Consider the following 24,907-nt stretch of genomic DNA (forward strand, 5'->3'; position numbering starts at 1 on the left):
GCTTAGCAAATCTCTCCAGGTGATAACTGCAGGGGTGACTGTAGAGGCCTGGCTGGGCTTTGAAAGCAGTAGCAGCAGCAGCAGAGACAGTCCTGTGGCACCCAGCTGTTTAACTTCCACCGAGGCAGGGGGCCCGAGGGAGGGGGCCCGAGGCAGGACAGAAGAGGCCATGGTGAACGTCACCCTTTCTACAGTGGCTGTATGCCTTGCTTCATGCTCCGGTTTTAGTTGTCATGTGATACTTGCTATTCTCTTTCTAGAACATTGCCACTGGGAGAGGGTCCCACCCTTTGTGTTCGCCCCCTCCCTGCCCTCATCTGCTCTGTTGACAAGCGTGCCTGCCTGTCTGGGAGGGAACAGGGAACCCTGAGCAGTCAGGCTCCATGGGGAAGTTGGGCCGATTTTAAATAAATCCCGGTTTTCCAGGCTTGGAGCTGAATGGCATGACGGGGGCGGATGTGGCCGACGTCCCACCTCCTCTGCCTCTCAAAGGCAGCGTGGCAGATTACGGGAATTTGATGGAAAACCAGGACTTGCTGGGCTCGCCAACACCTCCACCTCCACCTCCACACCAGAGGGTAAGTCGGCAATCTGAAACATCGGCTTTCATTACTTCCCCTCTACAAAGTAGGATGAGTCCCTCATTCCAGATATTAGCAGGTTTACTTTGGACTAGTGAGCACGTGAGGAAAACCATGTATGATGGGCCGGGTTTGATTTTGCAAAAGGTATCAAAGCAGTAAGGACTCTGGTGAGTAAGACCTGTGGCTCTGTGTCATTATCAATAACTGCATCAAAAAGCACATTTTGATATCATGCCTCAGAAAGAGGAAGAGGAAGAGGATAGACATTCCAAGATTGTCATCGGTTATCACCACGGAGATCATTCCACTGGAAATGCAATTCTAATGAAATTTTGATTTTTGAGAAGTAGCTTTTCTATCAAGAGGTCTGACTTTTTAAAGAGGTTGGCCAGTATCGCCCTGTATGGCAGGCACCTGTTGTACACCTGCTTGGCCCTGGAGAAGCTCATCTCCAAACATTCTCATCTCCAAACGTTCCTCCAGGCAGCCTCACCTGGTGCTGGGAGCTCCTGGGTGTTGACAGGCACTCACCTTACAGAGACTGCAGAGGACAGCCAGGTTTGGCTCCTGGGCACAGTCACCGTCACTGTGCCCCCACCCCTGAGTGCCCTCCCCAGTGCTAGTTCGGGGGTGCTAGCCTGGCTTCCTCTGGCAGCACTGGCCTTTGTAAGCCTAAGCAACCCGCTGGAACCCTTCTTTGGTGTGAGTCCCTGAAGCTGGTACCTCCCAGCAACCGTTTTAGTCATTCTTCCCACCCGACGTGCCTGTTGCCGAATAGCCCCTGGGCCTGCCTGCCCGTGCAATGTTAGTCGGAGTCATAAAAAGCCATTGAAACAAGCATCTCAGTTACCAGTTGACGGTTCTAGAAACATTCTTTTCAGATCTACCCCGTTCCTCTCCTGGTTCTCAAGGATGCTGTCGGGCATCACTCAGCCCTACGGGTCCCAGCCCCATCCTCTCGTGTGGGGCCCAGGCGTGTGCGGAGGTCAGCATGAGTGGGATGGAGGCGGGCCAGTGACTGACTCAGCTGCGGCGGGAACTTCTGCTTCCAGGCTCAGCCCTCCCCGGGCCATGTTATTCACAGCCTTTGACAATTAAATTAGTGTGGTCTGAAGAGTAAAATATCCCTCTTCATATCTGGACTGCTGGCCATATTTTTTTGCTATCCAGCCTCAGTAATTATATGGCTGCAAAACTCCTGTAGAACGTTGAAAACAGGAGACTGTTGGGTGGCTCTGTTTTTTTTTTTTTTTTTTTTTTTTTTTTTTGAGACGGAGTCTAGCTCTGTTGCCCAGGCTGGAGTGCAATGGCCGGATCTCAGCTCACTGCAAGCCCCGCCTCCCAGGTTCACGCCATTCTCCTGCCTCAGCCTCCCGAGTAGCTGGGAGTACAGGCGCCCGCCACCTCGCCCGGCTAATTTTTTTTGTATTTTAGTAGAGACGGGGTTTCACCGTGTTAGCCAGGATGGTCTCGATCTCCTGAACTCGTGATCCGCCCGTCTCGGCCTCCCAAAGTGCTGGGATTACAGGCTTGAGCCACCGCGCCCGGCCGGGTGGCTCTGTTTTTTCCATCATGATGAGACATGGGTTTGTTTTTTTTTTTCTTTAATAAACACTATAAATCCCACATGCTGTTTCTTTTCCTTTTTTTTATGGAGACTTGTTCCCGGCGTGTTCCACAAGATCATTACATCCCTTATGAGAGGAGTGGAAGAGAGAGGGTGTTTGTGTACATCATATGTATTTCATCATTCCCTTTGGATCAGAAAACTAACAAGCAGTCATCTTTAATATCAAAGAGGCAGATTGCGCTTCCGAGACCCAAGTGCCATTTAAACAGGCTCCCTCTCCCTAGAGACGCCTTGATGAGGAACCGGTCCTGGAGGAGGCACCAGGTTCCCCTGTGAAGAGCGCTTTCTGGCAGGCTGGGATGGCTTGTTGCACCGCAGAAATGGAAGCCTGACCTTTCCCGGGCATTTCTAACTACTGTGAGAGCAAAACGAGGTTCGGGGGGTCTAGCAAGAATACTGGGTTGCTTGGAGTATTGTTTCCCTAACAGCTACGTTAATTGGTCACGTTTTTGTCTCTTTATTTTACTGGAAAGGCAGGAATGTTCCCCCTAGTCTCCCTACACTAGTAAACTGAAAATTCTAAACTTAAGAATTACAGCCACTTCCTCGTCTTGTTACACATCAACTCTGGGGTAACATTTTATTGTCTCAATTTCTTGGATACACCATTGTGGGTTACCGCTGCTACATATGGTTGATTAAGTAAGGGATAACATGGATTAGCTCTGTCTCAATTTATAAAGGGGGTGTGAATTCAATTAGATTGATGACCCAAGTGTCTTCCGTCTTTGTTTCTTGTTAATTTACTTGCAGCCTGAGCGCATGCTCAGGTGACATGCTGCTGGTTAGTATGTCATCATTAGGCGGAAGCGGCTGCATTTCCTGGGGTGCCTCCCTTTGCACAGGCCCTGAAAGCTGTTCTGGGATAATGATCATCCGTCTGCCATGATGGGGGTGTGATCAATATCCTCCTGTCACTCTCATTGATCAGCCTCAGGCTTGTGGGCAACTCTGTCTCTAGTTGTTGCCACTAAGCTGTCATTTCTTTCCAAACAGCTCTTCCCGTCAGTAATCTGAGCTATCATTTTGCTTGTTGGTGGTAAGCTTTTGACATGCCCATATTTGGCACAGAGGTCATCTGCAGTGCTGTGTTGGTATCAGGCTGTGTTAGTCTGGTCCTTACCTGCTCCTCATTGGCCTATCAGTATGGCTTTCACATGTAAACAAGCAATTTCATCAGACCTCAAAAGAGATGGCTCTTTTAACGGTTCTAACCAGCCTTAAAAAGACTTCATTGTTGTTTGACCTTCCTTAATATAAGGTCATATACTCATAGGATGTCTTTAACGGTTTTACTTTCCCACGTGTATTCTCCTCTCTGTGTTAAGCACTCGGTCATTTTTGTATTTACTTGTCTGTGAATCAGGAGGAAATCTGGGCGATGAGTGAGAGACTCGACTACGTCACTGTCTATCCTTGAAAACCTCTTTTCTCACATTCAGCTAAATGCAAACCCACACTGAGAGGCTGTTAAAAATCCACCCTTACCCTTAAGTTAGATGATAGTGTTCTGTGCGTTCAGTCTGGTTCCTCTGCCTGTGGCATGCTCGCACCTACCCTGGTCTGTTCACTTCTTCATTCATTTCTTTGTTTACTCACCTGTTCATTTCTTCATTTATCCACTGACTCATGTATTCGCTCATTCATGTATTCACTCATTCATCCATTTTCCTATTTGATCAACCCATATTTCCAGAGCGTCTCCTGCACATCAGGTGTGTGTGATGGGCATGACGGTCCTAAAAGCAATAGGGTGCAGCTGCCCTCAGTCGTAACACTCCAGCCAGGCCCATCAGCAGGGGGTTTGCTATTATCTTCACATTGGAAATTAATGTTCTTTTTTGTGAATCTCAAGTGACCTATGCCCATGAGCTGAAGCCAGCCAACCAGCCACCTGTTTCTGTGAATAGTTTTCTTGGAACACAGCCACACCCCTTTCTGTACACACCGTCAATGCCCGCTTTTTGGCCACACCAGCGGTGTTCAGTGGCTGCAACAGAGACCGTGTGGCCTGCCGAAAAGCTGGAAATATTTACTATCTAGCCCTTTCCAGGAAAAGCTTGCTAACCTTTGCCCGAAGCTCAGAAAGCAAAAGAAGTTCTCTCATCTCACCCCTGGAGAGTGCCTCTAAGGACTTGTTTATCCCTTAGACAGTAGATGGATAACTTGGTCGATAGCATCTAAATTTAAAAAGGCCACGCAAAGGGCAATGGTACCTCTCAGGGACCGAGCAGACGGTAGGAGAGTGCTCAGAGGCGTCAGAAAGGCCCAGGCCCAGGCCCATAGCAGCCCAGTCTTGAGCCTAGCAGACCTGGCAGCCCCGAGTCAGACAGTATGGAGCCCAACTCACGTGGAGAGGATGGTTCCGGCTGAGAGGCTGTGCCAGGTCAGACCCCACCTGGAGACGGCTTCTTTTCCGTCAGGACATCAGTAATGTAACGTCTTCCCCATCCTCATGTTTTCTAGCATCTGCCACCTCCACTGCCCAGCAAAACTCCGCCTCCTCCGCCTCCAAAGACAACTCGCAAGCAGACATCGGTGGACTCCGGGATCGTGCAGTGACGTCGCAAGGCCGTCTGGAAAGAGTGCGCTGCCCCTCCCCGTCTCCATGTCCTCTCCTTCCGTGTCCCCTGAGTCTGCTGTTTACCTCATTGGGCCTGTGATGTTAACATTTCGTGCAATTGCTTTTCCGTCAGAGGAGTTCAGTTCTCACCATGGAGTGAGTGGCCTTTAGTGTCATGGAGCAAGGTGGGTCAGGGAGGTGGGTATGGGCCCGGGATGTGCCATTGTGGTTATCAGAGTTGGGGGCCTCTGAGAGAATCTGAGTCTTGCCCAAACATTCTGTCTTTTTGTGCCAAATGACTTGCATTTGCAAAGAGCTCAGTTGCCCTGAGCTCAGCCAAGTAGGAGAGGCTAGGCCTTCACTCTTGGGAAGCGGTGTAGTGACGATGTACAGGAATCCTCCTCACTGCCATGGGATGTTTTATCCAGCCCCTCCTTGTTCCGGCTGGTGGTGTGACTTCGTTGGTTGAGGTGTGTCTCCCGCCTGCATCAGACAATGAAGTTCAGCCCCTCCAGGGAAGCTCCTGATTTCCCCTGGCATAATTTAAAATAGGATATTTCTCAGCTACTGAACAGTTACTAATTTATGGGGTGGAAACAGCATTAAAAATACTGAATCAAATGGAAAAACAAGTGCATAGAGGAAGGTAAATTTTCGTTCTTTTCTGAAAAAGAATGTGTGTACCACAAGAGCTGGTTTTAATTGGGGGAACGGTTTTTGTCCTCATTCTGTACAGAAATTTGTATATATGACGGTTCTTAGAACTTGTTTTAATTTTTGTGGTCCTTCTGTTTATTATAATAGGCGTCCACAAATGATTCTCCATATGTGTTCTTAATTTTTAACTGCCGCAAGTGTTAAACAAACACACACACACACACACACACACACACACACATATTAAATTTTTTTTCAGAACTCCAAAGTCCTGAAAATTTTGGTGGACAATGATTTTTAAAAAACTAACTTTGTATAACCTAATATTTGTATTCTCTCATCTATATTTTTTTATTCACTATAATCATGATACTCTTCTAATAGACTCAAAAGTTAATCATTGACAATGAAAAATAAAATGTTATTTTAAAACACTCATGGTGTCTGACATATTATGTTTGTATCCTTGATTGTAAAATACAGACGCTGCTGTTTCTATTCTGCTTTGTTAAAGTGCTTGGTGACACACATTAGTATATGTACCTCTTCCTCAGACGTTGTTTTTAATATGTCTGATCTGGAGCCCGGATGGGAAGTGCCCATGTCCCGTGCATGGCTGTATGTCCTGATAGACAGGAGCTGAGCCGAGCCCCAGCTGAGTGCTTCCCCATCACCAAACCCACAGGGCTCTCGGGCTGCAGATCACGTGGGTCTCTTTTCAGCTGCTAATTTAAGAGAGGGCTTTGGTTAGTGGGTGTGTGATTTAGCTGTAGAGGCCTGGACATGGAGAGCTTTCTCCAGGGCCTACCTGGCTGGATCTGGGGTGGCAGGAAACAAGGAAGGCAGAAGGTCCTCTTCTCAATGGACAGGGCTCTCACCTCTGCTCCTGCCAGACATGTGGAAGCCATAAGGGCTGGAAGCCATAAGGATGTGCCCCTCTGCCCGTCTAACCTGGCCTAGGAGGAGGCCGCTGTGGAGCCCAGGAAGCTGGGAGGCTCTTCTCCCACTCAGGTACTGTCCCCAGCGTATTCATGCTTGTAAATATCCGTTCCGCCCCCGAGAAACCGTAGGATTTTTCTCTTGAATGTGGGATTTTTCTCTTCACGAATCTGTACTGTTTCAACTGTGGCACCAAGATAAATATTCATCTTCTGTCGAGTGTGTGAGAAACCGAATATTATCCACAACCCTAGAAATTGTCAAATGGGCACACCCATGTAGGTGACCACGGAGAGCCCAGCCTGGGGACAGATTGTTTTTGGGCAGTCCATGCCCCACATTGTATAAGCGGCCACCAGAAACGGAAAGAATAGGCCGGGCACGGTGGCTCACACCTGTAATCCCAGCACTTTGGGAGGCTGAGGCGGGTGGATCACCTGAGGTCAGGAGTTTGAGACCAGCCTGGCCAAAATGGTGAAACCCCGTCTCTACTAAAAATACAAAAATTAGCCCGGCACGGTGGCAAGCGCCTACAATCCGGTAGGCTGAGGCAGGAGAATTGCTTGAACCTGAAAGGCAGAGGTTGCAGTAGCTGAGATTGTGCCATTGCACTCCAGCCTGAGTGACAAGAGTGAGACTCCATCTCCGTGTCCATCTATAAAAATAAAAAAATATAAATTTTATCTTTATAAATATAATTGTATTTATAAAAAATAAAAATTATAAAATGTATAAAATATAATTGTATTTATAAAAAAATAAAAACACAGAATAGTGCCTGGCCCTATGATAAATGATGGTTTTCTTGTGGAATGGTGTGTGGGCTCCTGCTCTTCCCCCATCTACTGGGTTAACCCTCGCACTGCACAACCCTGACTGGAATCCCCACCCCACAGCCCCCCAAGGACCTTATATGCCTCAGGGATCTCTAGAGCTGGGAGGTTTTTTTGAGAACGCAGAATAGTTAGAGAAAGAAAAGTAAAGACAGCCAAAATATTGCAGAAATTTCCTATTTATTAATACGAATTACAAATATGCTAATATATTCACCAATGAGGAAACTTCTCAAACGCTTCATGCAGATGCAGCATTTCCTCAGCTTGTCAATCAATGGATGGGCTGCAACACAGTAATCAGAGGCAAATCGGCCTCTACGCACAGTGCCTGCTACATGCATTCCTTCTGGAAAGTGGCTCCAGGGGAAGGTTTGCCTCTGTACATGGAGGGACACATCCCTTCAATGCAGAAACCCTATTTCTTAACCGGTTTTTTGTTTGTTTGTTTGTTTGTTTGTTTCACAATTACCTTTCAAGGAGCCTTTTTAGACATTTTTTCCCTCCATCACTCTCATGATGAAATTTTAATAGTACAGCCATACTGTATATCACTTAGACTATATACTGCATATCTATTATCTACTTTATGTATACATATGCTTTTTTACATTAAAAAATGTTTGTTTGTTTCCCAAGTACTAGTTTTCAGGGGGTGATACTGCCTTTTTGCAAACGCATGCTCTAAAGCTTGAATGGTGAGCTTCTTAGGTTCTACTTTTGCTTTGGTTTCCAGGATGCTCAAAGCCAAATTTTGCTCTCACACATGCAGTTACATTTTGGTTTTATTCTCCTGCCTTCCAAAAGCTTTCTGGACTATTAAAAATCCATCTTTACTTTTAACTACCTAGTTTCATATGTGCTTCAATCAAATCTTTATTCAAAGTAGTTAGTATATAAACTGTATTTTATAAATGGAAAAGTCTTTTTCTTACTTGAAAACCACACTTGGTGCTTAAAGATTGCTTCCTAGTATTTAAAGAAATTATTTTTTAATCAATTTTAAGATTATTCTTTCATGCAAAGATTTGATCATTTAAATTTCTTACAGATTTCGTTATCTTCTGCTCTGGATTCTTTTATGGTATTGCACTTTGTTTCATGTCCACGGAACTCTTTGTTAGTTTAATGGATTTTCGTTTTTGCTTTTTAATTCTATCTCTAATTACTTTTTAATATTTTACTCACTTTTTAAAGTCTGGGAACTTCTGCCACCACACTTTTTGGCAATCTGCCTTTTCAGAATTATTTAAACATCTACTGTTTCATTGATGATGGCTCAAAAAAATAGGGAACCTGTAGGCCAATAAGCCTTTGTACCCAAATAAGCTAGAATTGTCCTGCCCTGTTTGTCTCCCACGCACATGAGGAAACCTCTGCTCCTCCAGGTTGTACAGTGGCCTGAGTGCAGTGTCGCTAGCTGGAGAGGGAAGTGAGGACTCCCTGGATGTCTGATGCATGGCAAAACTCCTGGGTTAGTTTCAGCCCTGGACAAAAGAGTTCTGATGTGGTCTTAAGTGTCCACCTGGCCGGACAGCAGTAGCCAGTTAATCAAAGCAACTGTAAGTCTTGCTATGAAGGTATTTTGTAGATGTGGTTTACATCTATAATCAGTTGACCTTACATAAAGGAGGTGACCCTTGATAATGTGGGTCAGCCTCATCCAATGAGTTGAAGAGGCCTTAAGAGCAAAAACTAGAGTTTCCTGGAGACGAAGGAATTCTGCCTCAAGACTGCAGCATCAACTCCTGCCTGACTTCCTAGCCTGCTGGCCTGCCCTACAAATTTTGGACTTGTCAGCCCCTACAATGGCTGAGCCAATTCCTTAAATCTCTCTCTCTCTCTCTGTACACACACACACACACACACACACACACGCTCTGACAAAGGGTAGACCATAGCAAACCTCCTCTCATAAGGTGGTATTTGGCAGAAACAGATGACTGTAGGGATACCTGGAGTAGAATCCAAGAATCTAGAGACCCCCAAGCAAGCCACTTAGCCTTTCCAGTCATGAGTGTCTCTGGGTCACGTGATAATATCTGCTGCCACCTTGTCATGGTGTCTTGAGGCTGGAACGTCCAAGATGGCTTCCTTCACGGGCCTGGCGCGCTGGTTCACTGCAACTGGCTGGGCATTCTCTCTCCTCTCTCTCTTTCCTTCTCCCCCTCCCTCCTTCCATCCCCCTTGGGTTGTCCTTCATTTTCCAGGGCTGTTTCATCTGTAGGAAGCTACTTTGCATGCTCAGGGTTTCCCTATTTAAATTCCAAACAGAATTTCTTTTTCCTGGTAAACCATCGTGAGCTTGCCACCATGACCTATTCTTCATCTCAGTCCGCCTTGGTCACGCTCTGCGGCTTCCCTGTGTTGCAGCCTCTCATGCTGAGCTCTTGGGTGAACCTGTCCTTGTTCCCCCGGCCCCCAGCAGGTGGCTTGGGAGCTGGTCCTGAGCCAGCCTCACCAGGCCTCCCATGCAGCTGTGCTGGCCTTTCCTTTTTTTGATGTGCTTTGTCTGCAATGTAGGACTCCGGAACTTGCCATGCAAACTCCAGTGACCATGCTGCCCTCCCGCCACTAGGAAGGGCTCCATGCCTTTGTCTAGCCCCAGAGCACTATCTCCTCATCTCCTTCCTGTCCCGTCACTTTGTTCAACCTTTGGCACCCAGGTTTAAGCTGTTGCTACTAATGAATGTTTCTTTTCACTTTGGGGAAGTGCTTAATTCCATCTCTTCTTTGGCTTCTAAATACCATTCTCCAATCAAACAAACCAAGGCTTCTTTAAGAAATGGCTGACTCTGGTCTGGGAATACAAGACAGCCTAGAACATTTTGTACCAGAATACAAGGAAGTGTTCAAGAAATAAGGGCCACACTTCAAAAAGACATTAGAGCCCACATGAATTGGCTTCTATGGGATGGCCCACATCTGGGACAATTTGAGCATCAAAATCAATGATGATAGTAACAAATTTGAAAGCCATTGAATGAAGTAGGACTTTTCTGTAATTCCATGCTGATATAAATCAACAAAAAAATTGAATATTTAATGAAGAACAGGATACCTACATAGTTTCAAAGTGTCTTCCCACAAAACACTTATTAATTACAAAGGGAAAAACAATTTCATAGTGGAAAAGGCTGGCAGATACCACCTTAATCAAGAAATAAAAGAGAACATCATCAGTATGGGGACAAATTAAAATTACGTGCTCCCCCCACCACCACAGTACGAATGCTCTGGGAACACATCAGCTCTGCAATATTCCTACCAAAGATGCATAATCAGAATGAAATCACAAGAAAACATCAGCCAGACTTAAACTGGGAGGCAGTCTATGAAACCATTGACCCTTCATATATGATTCCATTTACATGAAATGTCCAGAAGAGGCAAACCCACAGAGCTAGGAGGTAGATTAGTGGTGGTCAAGTGCTGGGAGGAATAACTGCCAACGGGTACAGGTTTTTTCCTTAGGATGATCAAAACGGTCTAAAATTAGATTATGGTGATAGTGCCCAACTATATGACAAAACTAAACACCATGAATTGTACCTTTAAAGGGGTGAAGTTTATGATTATTGAATTATATCTTAATAAAGCTTTTTTTTTTTTTTTTTTTTTGAATGGCCTATAATCTTGGAAAGGGTCAAGGCCATGAATGACCTAGTCCTTACTACAGTGGACTAAAGAGATACGACAAGTAAATGCAACTTGTAATTTGGAACTGGATGTTCTCTACATTGGATGTATTGGGACAATTGGCAAACCTTGAATGGAGTCTGAGGATTGGACGACGGTGATCTATCAGTGTTCATTTCTTTACTTTGTTGGTTGTACTGTGGCTATGTAGGAGGATGTCATCATTTAAAAAGAAAGAACCCTGAGCCATTGGGGATAGTGCGGTACCAGGCAGGCAACTTACTTCCAACTTACTCTGGGGAGGGGGGCGGGAATGACCCATATTGTACTTGTGCAGAACGCCATTCCTTTTCCAGGCTAGAAATACTTTTTTCCCCAGGGAATAACGATATCATTTTCACTTGCTTCTCTGACAAAGCCTTCTGGCCATGCCTATATACTGGATTTTGCAAAAACAGTTTACAGGCACATTGCCACCCTAACAGGAGGCAGAGACTCCTAACAGGAGGTAGCCACCTCTGTGCTTCTAGAACAATCAAGGCTCCACATGGAACCCAAAGGAGGGAAAAATGGGTCCCCATCTCAGGGGCGTTGGGCAGGCCACAGTAAGGGCAGTGTTTTCTTGTCTATACTAAATGTTTACAGAGTCCCTGCCAAGCCCAGCCCGGTTCAGACTTGGTACACAGGTGGGCAGGACAAACAACGTCTCCAAAGTTCCTCAGGGAGAGGACAGGCAATATTCGAGTAACCAAGTAAGGCCATTCCACATGGCCGTTAGAACTGGAAGGGGTGAGAAAGGGTAAGGGCGGGCTCATCTCCCCTGCTGGGGGTCCTCCCTGAGGCCGGGAGACTTCGGCAGAGACCTGCGAGCTCAGTGAGAATCCAGGGTACGGTGTGGAGAAAGAGTCAGCAGGCACACAGACCTTGCTTGGGCTAGGACTGACCTGGGAATATCTGCAAAACAGAAGCAGGAGGTGAAGGAGAGTAGGGGGAAGAGCCAGTGGATGGCACTGTGGGCAGGGAGCTTGGCCAGGGCAGGCCGTGAGTTAGAAGAGCTTGGGTTTCATGACAAAGGCAGGAGGAGGAAGAGATGACCAACCTTCCTTAGGTGAGGGCCAGCTGGGAGGGAGTGCTCCCCCTGCAGTTGGCTGGAGGAAGTAGAAGGTGTGGTCACAGGGTCTCCTCACCCCCCACTGTGTGTCTGGAGTTGGTTCCTTCCGGTGAGTTCTTGGTCTCGCTGACTTCAAGAATGAAGCTGCAGACCCTCGCGGTGAGTGTTACAGTTCTTAAAGATAGTGTGTCCAGAGTTTGTTCCTTCAGATGTTCAGATGTGTCTGGAGTTTCTTCCTTCTGGTAGGTTTGTGGTCTCACTGACTTCAGGAGTGAAGCCACAGACCTTCGCAGTGTGTGTTACGGCCCTTAAAGGTGGCAATTCTGAGTTACTTGTTCCTCCCGGTGGGTTTGTGGTCTCGCTGACTTCAGGAGTGAAGCCGCAGACCCTTGCTGTGAGTGTTACAGCTCATAAAGGTAGTGTGCTCATAAAGGTAGTGCGAACCCAAAGAGTGAGCAGCAGCAAGATTTATTGTGAAGAGCAAAAGAACAAAGCTTCCACAGCGTGGAAGGATACCAGAGCAGGTTGCCACTGCTGGCTTGGGTGGCCAGCTTATATTCCCTTATTTGACCCCACCCACATCCTGCTGATTGGTTCATTTTACAGAGTGCTGATTGGTGCATTTACAAACCATTAGCTAGACACAGAGAACTGATTGGTGTGTTTTTACAGAGTGCTGATTGGTGCATTTACAATCCTCTAGATAGACAGAAAAGTTCTCCAAGTCCCCACTGGACCCAGGAAGTCCAGCTGGCTTCTCCTATCAACTGGACAAAGCAGAGGTCCACCCCTTAGTGGAAACGAAAAGCCCCCAAAGCGGCAGTTGGTGTTGGGATTTTCGTCCCCACCCTGAGAGTTCCTAATGTTCTTGCTATGGGTGAGAGGGGAGAGAGGAGCGCCCTCAGTGGGAGCCAATGGTTTCTCCCATGGCTGCCCTACCCTAAGAGACAAGGAGGCCCATGTGTCCTCGGAGTTGGAAGCCTCACGGTGCTGGTGATGTCCCCCATCCTCCCAACAGTCACAACAGGTCATATTCATAGTGTAAAACTAAACACACAAATTTGTTGTCCACGGGGTTCTGAGGCAAGCTGTGCATGTGCACCCATGGACACTTCCTGTGGACACCTCTCATGGAAGTGACCAGGAGTCCAGAACCCACGCAGAAGCTTGATCACAGCACCCTGACTCGTCAGCCTTCAATGCAAAAGTGCAGCAATTTGGGAGGTGAAAACATGCAGTTTGGGAATGGGAATCTTTTTGAATTAGCATAAATTAGACTATTTAAAAATAAATGTTAACAGTTAATTTAGCATTATGTCCACTTGCATTGGAGAGGAGGGCACTTAATATCAAATAAGGAGCGACCTGCAAAATGCAGGGTTATTTTTAAGCTCCTACATATTTTTTGGTTTTTCTGCAGGGAACACAGATGACATCGTGGGGTTTCACTGCCTTGCTAAAGCTTTTTCACATGAAAAGCAAACTTTGAAAGGCAAAGCAATTATCATGGAAAAGCAACATCAGAAGCATTCCTCAGAAATGTTTCATTTTTCAGAAATGTTAGGGAAACGAGTGCTCTTTGACAGGAAGACCGTATTGTTTTAGCTCTGGAGCGGGCAGGTGCTCCTTCTTTTGGCCCTGTGCCTCCCGAGGAGGCTCAGTTGGCAGCCTGGAGGTGAAATGGACAGAAGGGGCCTGTGGGTCAAGGCTGTTTTTGTTTGTTTGTTTGTTTGTTTGTTTTGTTTTTTAGTGTTCCTTGGATAAATGCCCCCTGTCCCCAAGGGAGGACCGCTAGGGATTAGACGCAAAAGCTGACAGCTAAAACGGTGCACTTCCCAAGTACCTCGGTCCTCCTGGCTGAGAAAAGAGATTTGCATGGAATTGTGGAGAGTGTGCCATCATCATAGGAAGGGATGACCCAGCAGAAAGCAAACGTGACCTCCAGAGCCCTGCTGCTCGGCAAAGCAACCTGGAATTTTCAAAATCTGTCATGCAATGAAGACTCAAATGCATTAGCCACCTCAATCCTTCCAGCTGAATTTGCCATCAGAAGTAAAAGGAAAGGAGGGATCCACAGCTGGAACAGGCTCATGTTTTAGAAAAGCCAAAAATGAATTCCAGTTTTTGTCTCAGGAAGGACCCTGAGAACTCACAGTGCTCAATGCCCTCAATGTTTAGAGTCTTTTTTCATCATAACACTCCACGTGAGCCTGGGAGGGACAAGGTACAGAATGGCCATGCAATATGCCAAGTCACATAGCTGGTTTGCTATTTGATGACATTCATTAGAGCTCACTTTGGATTAGAAATGGACAGTTGAAAGGTGGGTCTTTTATTTTTCTTAAGGCTCCAAGCCTCCTTCATTGGTGTGAAGCGCGACTCATAATTGAAAGCAGCAGATTGGAGTACTCAGCGGCCACCTTGTTCTTCCCTCTACAAGTGTAACCAAGTAGCTGGCGGGGCTGCAGTTCCTTTTCTAACAATGGTGTAAATATGAGCCAAAGCCACAGTTACCAAAGGCGATTGTTCATGCCATAGTGCCTTACCAAATTGTGTACATATTAATTACTCAAAGCTATCAACCTGTCAATGATTGAAGTAGCCATCCTTTCACACCACCCTCCGTGGATAACCATGTTGAAAGAGAGAGAGAACCAGTTCTTTCTTTCCTCACTTTTGTGAGGGAAAGGGGCACACCCAGTTGGCCAGGGTCCAGGGGAAGATAAATAGAGTTCTTAACCCAAACAGGCTGCTTCTGAATAATCTCATTGTAACCCAGAGCCCCAGGGGAGCCAGTCTTTGAGAAAAGCAGACTCAAATGAGCAACATTTGAATAGAAAAAAAGGATTAAAACCAACGGTCTTGCAGAAATCCACTGAACTTAAGGGCCGGGAAGGAGTAGCAGGTACAGTTCTTAAAAGCCCTGCTAGTCAGCTTAAAAACAGCCTTTCTCCTTTCTGATCACTGTTCATCAATGCACGTGGCAGCTGGGCCCTCACACTCTGCCCCACTCCCAGTTCCCTCCAAAGCCCTCTGGGAACACTCACCCTTCCTATTCCAGATGTTTCGTTTGTTTCTACCTGCCATTCTCCCTGCTTTTGAAGGTAGGTCTCCTCCTCCTTCCAGGACTCAGCTCTTTGTTCCCATGGTCCTCCCAGCCTACCTGAAGCCCACAGAGGCATCAGGCAACCAGAGCCCCTTCCCAGGTGAGTATGGAGACCCCAGAGGGCTGTGCCTCCATCACCGTGTTTCCTGCCACATGGATCATGCCATGTATGGCGACAGGGAAGAAGAGACGATGCTGTTGGAGGAAGGACTCCATGTCCTTCACTTCCTTCCTACGTCAGGGGTCCCTGCTCTCCCTGTGCCCTCCCTTCAGCTAACCGCCCCCCTTCTGCCCCTGGGCATCTGTCTCCTCCACTGGAGCAGCACCCATGGGACCCTCTGTAAAGCCTCACATTCTTGCTGGAGCTGGGGAAGCCGAGTGGCCACCCAGTCTGATTTCATTGTGTGCCTTTGCTCCTAGTACTATATCCTCAGAAGCCATCTGGTCCTTCCCCAGGGGAGGGGGAAGATGGGATGCAGGGAGCCTCCACCCATATACACTGGAGCTTGGGTCAGTGGAGAGGGTCACCTGATGGATGACCAGGAAACCTTCCTTGTCCTTGTCCTGCCCTGGGTGAGACCAGGAGCCACCAGTGCTCCTCCCCTCCTGTAACCAGCAATTTGCCTTATTCTTATCCTCCAACCCTAGCAACACCCTCAGTTGGAGAGTGAGTTCGCTGGGCACACGGGCTCGGGTTCCCATTGGTTAAGAGTCGCCTGTGGGGCTATTAAGTGCCCCAACCCTCTAGGCTGAGAGAAAGCCTGAGCAGCTTCAGAGAAGCCCTTGAGGCACAAAGCTGAGAGCAAAGGGGCAGTAGGGGTGGGTCCTGTCACTTCTTCAACTGTGCTGAGGTCATAGCTGAGCCAGAGAGCATGGCACGGCATCCTGAGAGTGTCCACTGTACTTAGCAATGACACGGGAGGCAACGTCATCAGCCATGAGCATGGAAGGTGAAGAAGAGGAGGGTCAACAGGGATTATGAAGCACCTGAGAAGAAGAACAGGCATTGAGGTGGCGAGAAGGACCAGGCCCCAGGGTCTGGAGTTGCTAGGAAGTGAGGGAGAAGATCAGGAGGTCAGCAGATGACAAAAAAGTAAGGGATTGCAGATGGGGAACCTGCTGGGATGAGGCATCTGGTCCCAGATGTAGCTCAGGCCAGGTACTGGTGGTGGTGGACATCATTTCTCCATGGGAGCAGGAGGAGGATGGGGGAGGAGTGGCCAGGAGGTGGCAACCAGGAGCAAAAAGGACAAGTACCTGTTCATCACCACCACCCTAGCCCTGAGGTACAGGGGATGTGAGAGGAAACGGGGTTTGTTAAAGACGGTTGCAGGGAATCAGGGTCTGCAGGAGTCAGGCAGCAAAGCAATCCAGGTTCAGATTAAGGGAGGTGTGGAGGTGATGGGGAGGGGCTTCCAGAAGGTGGGTGCAGGTGCAGACCCCAAGAGAGCACTGGGCTTCCAAGTCCAGAGCAGCAGCGGCAGGGCCATGTGTGTCTTTGAGAACTCCTGTTACCACAGACCAGTCCACAGAGGGAGAAAGTGGGATTGACAATACTTGAAGACGAGAGAGAAAGAAGGAAGAAGAGAGGTAGAGGAAAAAGGAGAGAAGAGGAGAAAGGAAAAGAAGGAGGGAGGAAAGAAGACAGAAGAGAAGAGGAGAGGAGAAAGGACAAGAAAAAAAGAACACCTGGCCCAGCTGTGCAGCTGCAGCTCTACCTAATTCACACACTCTGGGGGACCTGTCATCAATTTCACCGACTCAGAGGATGCACAACCGAAGAAAGAAAAAGAAAGAAAATCCCAGTCAGTGCCCACCGAGTGCCCAGGCTTGCCTCTTTCTGACAAGGCTAATTCTCACCCTTCTCTGTCACTTGTTCCCTTCCTGATAGATTTCTTTGATGGGGACAGGAAATGCCATCTGAAGTCTGAGGAAATGAAAAACAGAAAAACCTTAACAATTAATCACTGTCATCAGCTTCCTAGAGCCCCTTAGTCAAGAGCCAAGAAAATTATAGTGTTGGTGAATTATTATTGTACATAAAATATAACAATCTGCATTATGGTTATAGCAGTAATTGTTCTACTTTTTAAAACACCTTCACCGGTATTATCTTATTGAATTTTTTTTTTTTTTTTTTTTTTTGAGACGGAGTCTCACTGTGTTGCCTAGGCTGCAGTGCAGTGGCATGATCTCGGCTCAGTGCAACCTCTACCTCCCAGGTTCAAACGATTCTTCTGCCTCAGCCTTCTGAGTAGCTGGGATGACAGGCGCACACCACCACACGTGGCTAATTTTTGTATTTTTAGTAGAGACGGGTTTCACCATATTGGCCAGGCTGGTCTCAAACTCCTGACCTTGTGATCCACCTGCCTTGGCCTCCTTCAAAGTGCTGGGATTATAGGCGTGAGCCACCGCACCCAGCTATCTCATTGAATTTTTATAAATATCTTGTAAATAGATAAGAAGAGTAACGTATTTCCTTCCCATTTGATGGAGGAGGTACTAAAACTTGAGAACTTTGGGTCCCTGTGGCTGTGGCAAAATCAAGCCCCCAGACTTTCCAGTCAGGCCTCCCATGAGGCTTAGAACAGGTAATGTCTCATTTAATCTTCTCAACACCCCATCCGGTGGCTGGAGCCTGACATACTCATTTATTCCACCTAAGTCCATTTTCCTAGGTGCTAGGATAAGGCAATGGGAAAATGCCCATCCAAAAAGCCCTTCACCTTAGGGCTTACAGAGTGGTAGGGACTCTGTCTCTGGAACCTGACAGCCCAGTGTAAATCCCAGCTCTGCCACTTACCACTTGTGCAAATTATTCACCTTGAGCAAGTTAATGAACCTAAGTCTCATCATCACTATCAAATCATGATATAAGTCATTTGAATAATAATATGAATCTATGTACTGAAGAATGGGATTGATGTGTCAGCTGGTCATTATCCCAGCCAATCAGCATGAGCATCCCCTGGCAATTTTTAGTGGTCCAGAGATGGACATGAAACCTACATGGACCCAATCAGACTAAAGGGAGTTTTTTGTTTTGTTTTGTTTTGTTTTTTGTTTTGTTTTATCCTTGGGGAAGAGGTTCTCCTGCTCTTGATGGTCATGAGAACGACAGCTTTTGTCCTCAGTGATGACTACGCATGGACTCTATTGGATAGCTCTCTGGTAATCAGGACAACCAACCTTAGCACCAGGCTGGCCCTGTGGATAATCTCTCAGTCACATGCAGTTATAAACAACCCCGAAATCTAAGTGGCTTAAAACAACACACATCACTTACTCTTACTATCTGATTCACTGTATTCAGCCCTCCTGGAGGAGAAAGGGGAGCTACTCACTGCAGGAACTCAGTGGCCCAGGCAGAACAGAAGCTTCCTCCCACAAGGGGCTTCCACAATCATCCCAGAGAGGGGAAAAGAACATACTGTGAACATTGCCCCACTCGTAAAGCAGCCTCCCAGAATTGACCCGTGCCATTCTGCTCACACTTCACCGGCTAACTCAAGCGGTGAGCAGGAGCGTGGTGTAATACTAGCAAGTGCTGGGAAGCAGAGAGTGTAGAAATACTGGGTGAGTATGGAGTCACAAAGCAGAGAGAGCCTGTGTCCCTGATGGCACTGCTGAGCTGTCGTCCTCGATTTCCAGTTACTGTATGTGAAACGGTGGTTTTGCTTGTTCTTTGAGCTGGGTATTTCTTTCTGTAAGGTCAGCATAGCCATGCCCCCTCTTTCCTGCCTGACTTTAGTACTTTGAGTATTCTCTCTTTTGTTCTTGGTCTGTCTAGTGAAAGGTTTCTCAATTTTGTTGATCTCTTCAAAGAACCAACCCTTGGTTTCGCTGATTTTCTCCATTGATTTCCCCTCTCTATTTCATTTATTTATGCTCTCATCTTCATACTTTCCTTCCTTCTGCTTACTTTGAGTTTAGTTTGCGCGTCTTTGAGCCCTTTGTTGTTTACAGCTGTGAGCATCTGAACTGGTCACCTACCCTGTGGTGGCAGTCAAGAGGCCGAAGTGATGCGACATGCATGGAGCACTCAGCTCTGTGCAGGGCACAGTGATTGGCAGCTGTCATGACTGACATCCAACTCATCATCCACAACCTATGGAGGCAGGCACTGCCATTTCATTGTGTCTGAGAAGACTGTTCCTCAAGTTCCAGAGCTCTCTGGGGGAAAGCTGAGATTTAAACCAGGATTGATTCCCTAAGCTAGACTATCCAGGCCCACAGCTTACCACAGCACTGTGTGCTCCGCCTCCCTTGCCTTTGTCTGGGGAGGCATGTCCCTGAGCGGGAGGACAGCTTCCCCTGCAGATAGGAGCTGATGGGAGGCTGGCAGGAGGGCAGCATCTCTAATGGTCAATGTCCACCGCTGTGGAGTTCCCGACAGTCTTGCTAACCTATCATTATGTGTCTTCCCTGGAAATGGTTGCTTGTTCTTCAGGTCACAGTTACACCAAAGAAACAATTTTCCTCTTAGAACTGCCTTGCTGCCACTGCTCTTATTTCTGCCTGACAAAGAGCATTAGTGATGGGACCGCGTAATTGGAAGTGACTCTCACCATGGAATCATGTGGGGGTGTTGCTTCTCGATGAAGGAAAACACGTGGATACAAGGAACTCTCCTGCCTTTGTCGATATTGGGGGACTGGCTGAGATGGGACAAGACCCTTTTAGGGCCACTGCCACTTGTGCTTAAGCCAGGCTGGTGAACAAAGTCCTCCTCAGGGATCTGATGGAGCCCAGCCCCATTCATCCTGAAAGTTCTGAGTATGCTGCTGAATTTCCCAAGTTATCCTGAGAACTAACCTCCATCTTAGGGGTGTTTTCACACTGACAAAGTACCGGGGAGCCACCGGCTCAGGCATCTTTTTCACTTAGCACATGGCCCAGGCTGTCTCATCGAGGCAAGGTCCCCATCAACACACCCATGTGCTGGGTGACATTTTCCTCAGGACACACGTGCTCCCATGATGCCTCAGAGAGGTCACAAGTCTTTCTGAGCAGGAGTTAACGTTCCTGAGCTCCAGAGCGCCCCTTGTCCCTGCCCCTCTTCCTGATGTGTCCCTGCTGCCAGCCAACCTGGGGAACAGCAAGGGGTGTCCATACCCCTGCACACAATAAAGAGAGTGGTTCTCCTCTTCTTTTGTAAGTGAAGACCACAGGGGAGAGGCAGGTGCTCTGAGCAACAGCTGAGGACTCGGGAGACTCACGGCCCTCCTTGCTTTGTTCCTGGGAAATGACAGCGCAGCTTATCTACTGTGACCTTGGGCATCTGAGTGTGTACTTTGTACATGTGTGTGGGCATGTGTTGTGTGCACACGTGTATCTGTGTCTCTGTGTGTTGTGTGTGTGTTCACGCATGCAGGGTGCTTTAGAAATAGCTATTAACAAATAACAGTTCCAATGGAAAGGCCGTTTGTTGAGTGCCTGCTTTGTGTTCCTCGGTTCACTAGACATTTTCTCCACATTATTGGGCAAGATTATATCCCCTTGACAGGAGAAGAAGTGAGTGTAGAGCCGGCCCTTCATCCCAGATTAGAGGGGCTTCAAGTTCAGCCCTCCATGCCACCCTGCCCTCCAGCTGTTTCCAGGAGGTGATACTGTCCATGCTAAACCCAGCTGGGACCCAGTGGCAATTTCAGCCTCCCTCTCCATCCCACAAGGTCTGGATCCCACATGCAGGGACGAAGCAGAAGCCCTTTGGCCCTTAGCAGCTCAAAGTAGAGAGAAGGCAGAGTGACAGGGCCCAGGAAGGGCATGAAGAGGTGATCCATCTCAGCACCACGCATGATCCAGTGGGCTCATAGATGCTTGCCCGCGAAGCTGGGCAGGCGAGGGCTGGTTCCATCACCTCCTTCCACAGGTACGTAGATCCTTCCAAAAGCAACCAACCAGTCTTAAGCTCCCCTTTACTGAGAGGACCTGTACTAAAACAGAACTGTGGCCCCAGTGAATTAGGGGTCAGTGTGGGAGGAGGCCACAGGAGAGGGGTCCCCCACCCACCCAGAGGAGGTGGTTACATGAGGATGAGCACAGTATTAGGAGCCAAGGCCAGCCATGCCAGCTTGGACACAGGCGGGACCAGTGACCAGGACAGAGCCACGTGCCACTTGGCCACAGCTTTTTTTTGTTTTTTTTTTTTTTTTTTTTTTTTTTTTTTTTTTGAGATGGAGTCTCACTTTATTGCCCAGGCTGGAGTGCAGTGGCACGATCTCGGCTCACTGCAACCTCGGCCCCCCGGGTTCAATTGATTTTCTTGCCTCAGCCTCCTGAGTAGCTGGGACTACAGATGTGCGCCACCATGCCCAGCACATTTTTGTATTTTTAGTAGAGATGGGGTTTCACCATGTTGGCCAGGATGGTCTCGATCTCTTGACCTCGTGATCCACCAGCCTTGGCCTCCCAAAGTGCTGGGATTACAGGTGTGGGCCACCGTGCCCGACCAGGCTTCAGTTTTTAAAAATGTCACCAGCCTGCCTTTGGAACTAGTCAGGAGCTATACAACCAGACCAATGCGGCTGCTCTGTAGGTCACACTCTGAGTGGCAGAGGGCCCTGAACACCACAGCTGCCATATTCAGGATGGGAGGATAGAATCCTGGCTCAGGGATCAGCAGCTCGGCCATGGCCCCCCCAGACCTGCAGAGCTGGTCTTTACGTCTGCAGAGACCCCAGCCCTGCTTCCACTCCTGGGTTTGTGCTGTCCCTCTTGGACCCAGCATGCCTATCACGTCCTTCCAAACTCAGTTCAAACCCAGGCCCGGTCCCTGGCACAACCTGCCTCCTTGACGGACGGCTCAACCCAGTTTCACTCCTATCTAGATTTGTTCAATGTTCCTCAGGCTTGGTTTTCAATTACTTCAACTTCTGGTGGCTCCCCTTAGCTCCTCACCCCTGGCTCTTTACACGTTAAGCACTCAATACATAATTGCTGTGTAACCCACCCATCACAGTAAATTATGAAGGAAAAAAAAATCAGCAGAAGCCAATGTCATCAGCAACAACAATAAGAAAAAGACCCTCTAAAACATCATCTTTAATATATGGCTCTCTGCTGAGCATATCAACTTTGGAAACATCCCGGTGCCTATCTTGCTGAACTCCTTATAACAAAACTTTAGGCTCCTCAGTCATGAACTTCAGAATCTAAAATATGTCTGTATTGAGTCCTGCCCTGCCTTGACAGATAAAGTGAGTCTTATCAAGGGATATACATTACACAATGTCTTTTGTTTCAGATCTTACACGAATCCCTGTGTCCAGGGAAACTCTCTGAAATTCATGGTTCAGAGCCTTTTGTCTTACAAACGAAGTCATGCTCCAAACTCCAGTTCCTTCCCTCTGCCCATCCTAGAATTTGCTTGTGTGAAGGAGTCTTTCTTCAAGACCTGAGAAGACGACAGCTTGGTACCAAAGAGCAGGCTGGATAGAGCCGTGAATGAATCCATCCCTGGCCACGGTGAGGGCAGCTCTTCCAGTAAGGGCTAGCCAGGGTCCACGCACACCACCATCATCCTCTGACTCCTGATTTCTTTTGAGGGTCTTCTGCAGGGACCCCGGTGGTCCATCTCTCTCTGGTCACATGGCAGGCCTTCAGGAGGCTCTGCGGGGGTGGTTCAGAATCCTGCAGGGAAAGCTGCCCCGACACAGGCTCAGCACAGAGAAAGAACTCGCCCGGCAGTTCAGATGTGCTGGCACTGATTCACCAGCTGAGCCCCACCACAGGCAGGGGATTCCCTCGCATTCCCTGGTCTCTGATCTCAAGCTCCGTTCCTTCCCTCGCAGCCTCCTGAGACCTGCCTGATCATAAAGTGTACTCTCTGCCCAGCATGAAAGCTCTTAGGAAGATAGCAAGCTGTGTCCTCAGATGGTCTTAATAGACCTAATTTCCAGGGAAGCTATACATGGTGCTAAGGCTGGATAGTATTTGTCAGTGAGAAAACTGGTTGCTCCAGAGTGTGTATCACTTGAGTACTTAAAGGATGGAGTGTGTCGATTTTAGCCTCAGGAGGGAAAGGTCTTCCTATCAGGGCAGGCCAGGGGCTGGTCTATCCTACAGCCTCAGCAGCTGGATCTTTGCTCATAGGGGTGCTTGGTCAAAATGATGAGTAGATGGATGGATGGATGGATGGATGGATGGATGGATGGATGGATGGATGGATGATAGGTGGCTCTGAGCAGCATCTTCCAAAGTGGGCTATGTTGGAAAGGGAGGAAATCTACCTTGGGAAATAGAAATAATGAACACAATAGAAACGCAGGCTTCATTCAAAGAAATACACCGCAGGGCCGCTTTGAAAGTGCTTCCTGCTGCTCTTCTCTATGCTAGGAGTTAATCCAACCAGGACTCAAAACTTTCCTCCACAGGCAAATGACTCAGGAAGCTACTTCCTCTGGGATTCCATTCCCAGGTGCATGACAAAGCTGTTCTTTTCCAGTCTCACCCGCCCAACCACCTGAAGGGAGGAGATCATCAGAGCACAGGAAGTTTGATTTGGGGATAGTGAGTCCATGCAAACCACTGGCTTTAAATAAAAACATCTTTTGGCTGCAAATATATTTCTGGAAATCCACATGTAAAGCAAATCTGGGTGAATCAAACCAAATCTTGTCATGAGAAATAATGGCAAATGGAGAGTTATGGGGACATCTCGCACACTCGCAGACGTGCCTGCATGTATTTTCCTGGCTCATTTCAATACAATGAATCATTCATTGCAGAGTAAACCAAGAATTAGAACCTAGAAAAGAGGAATGTAGACAAATTTCTACGAGATAAGAAAAGAAAATGCACATATGATGGCACCACTCATTTGTACAAGTGTGTGGGGCTGTGTCGGGCGGGTTGTGAAGAGAATACAGGAGGGAGCAGATTATGGCAGAGGATGAGGGAGGGTAGAGGGAGGGAAGGTGGACAAAGGGGAGAGATGAGGACAGGATGGTGCAGGGGAGAGAGCAGGGAGGGCGTGGTGGAAGAGCTCTGATGATCTCTTCCCTTCAGGTGTGTAGGGGCAGGTGAGACCAGGTAAGTGGGAGCCACCATTTGTGGTAGATGGTGCTGACATTAAACATGATGGAGAGGTTACTTTATAGTATTACTGCTTGTTGGCTTCAAAGACTTCTTTAGATTCCAAAAAAACACCAAATGTGCTGCTCCCTCCATGTTGGTTCCAGAATAATGGCTCATAGCGCAGTCTCAGGGTTGCTCAAGACATGCCTGGTGGCTGCAGAATGTTTGCAGTAAAAAATCTAACTTCTTCTCTGTAGAGAGCTCTAGAAGATAGAGGTAGCTTCTAGAGACTGCAGTTCTCTCCATGATGACTCTTCTTTTAGCCTCTTTTCTTGGCTAATATTTCCAACTTAGCCTCCCAAATATATTTTCACCAATTTATTTTTCCAAGTGAATTTTAGGATAATTTGGTCAATGTGTTGGAAAGGAAAAGGTATTCACTAATTTCCTAACATTGACCTGTAATTTTATTTCTACAAATGCCTTCCTTGGTCATGAAGTAGTATTTGTATTCGTTTAATAAAGTTACACATTACACTTGCAAATATTATTGCTAGAATTTTTTATTTCATCTTCACAAAGGGGATTTGTTTGTCGTTTTATTCTGGGTGAAATGTGGGCATTGGTTTCACATTTTGGTATTAGGACCATTGTGTAACTTCATAATATGTCAATTTGGCCTGGCTGAACTAAGGTTAGGCTGAACCAATTCCTCAAATTTCCTATTCTGTAGTTTTGAGCTAGGCTGGGCCACAGACATTTTTGTATGAGATGTAATGAGGCCACAGCCATTTTTGTTTTTCCAGGTGGATGGTCAGGGCAGG

At 47.4% G+C, this 24,907-nt stretch overlaps 2 protein-coding genes across 2 annotated transcripts in view; both read left to right on the forward strand.

Annotated features, from left to right (window-relative positions):
- DOCK1 (dedicator of cytokinesis 1) overlaps window positions 1-5,866 on the forward strand; it is a 557,083-nt gene extending 551,217 nt beyond the window's left edge. The window contains 2 exon segments of the mRNA XM_050803710.1: window positions 427-578; window positions 4,681-5,866. Of these exon segments, the coding sequence (XP_050659667.1) occupies window positions 427-578; window positions 4,681-4,776 (248 nt within the window). The 3' untranslated portion in view covers window positions 4,777-5,866.
- LOC126962584 (peptidyl-prolyl cis-trans isomerase A-like) overlaps window positions 1-24,907 on the forward strand; it is an 890,552-nt gene that overhangs the window by 19,226 nt on the left and 846,419 nt on the right. The window lies entirely within an intron of this gene.

The sequence above is a fragment of the Macaca thibetana genome, chromosome 9 (genome assembly GCF_024542745.1).
Source record: "Macaca thibetana thibetana isolate TM-01 chromosome 9, ASM2454274v1, whole genome shotgun sequence".
NCBI lineage: Eukaryota > Metazoa > Chordata > Mammalia > Primates > Cercopithecidae > Macaca > Macaca thibetana.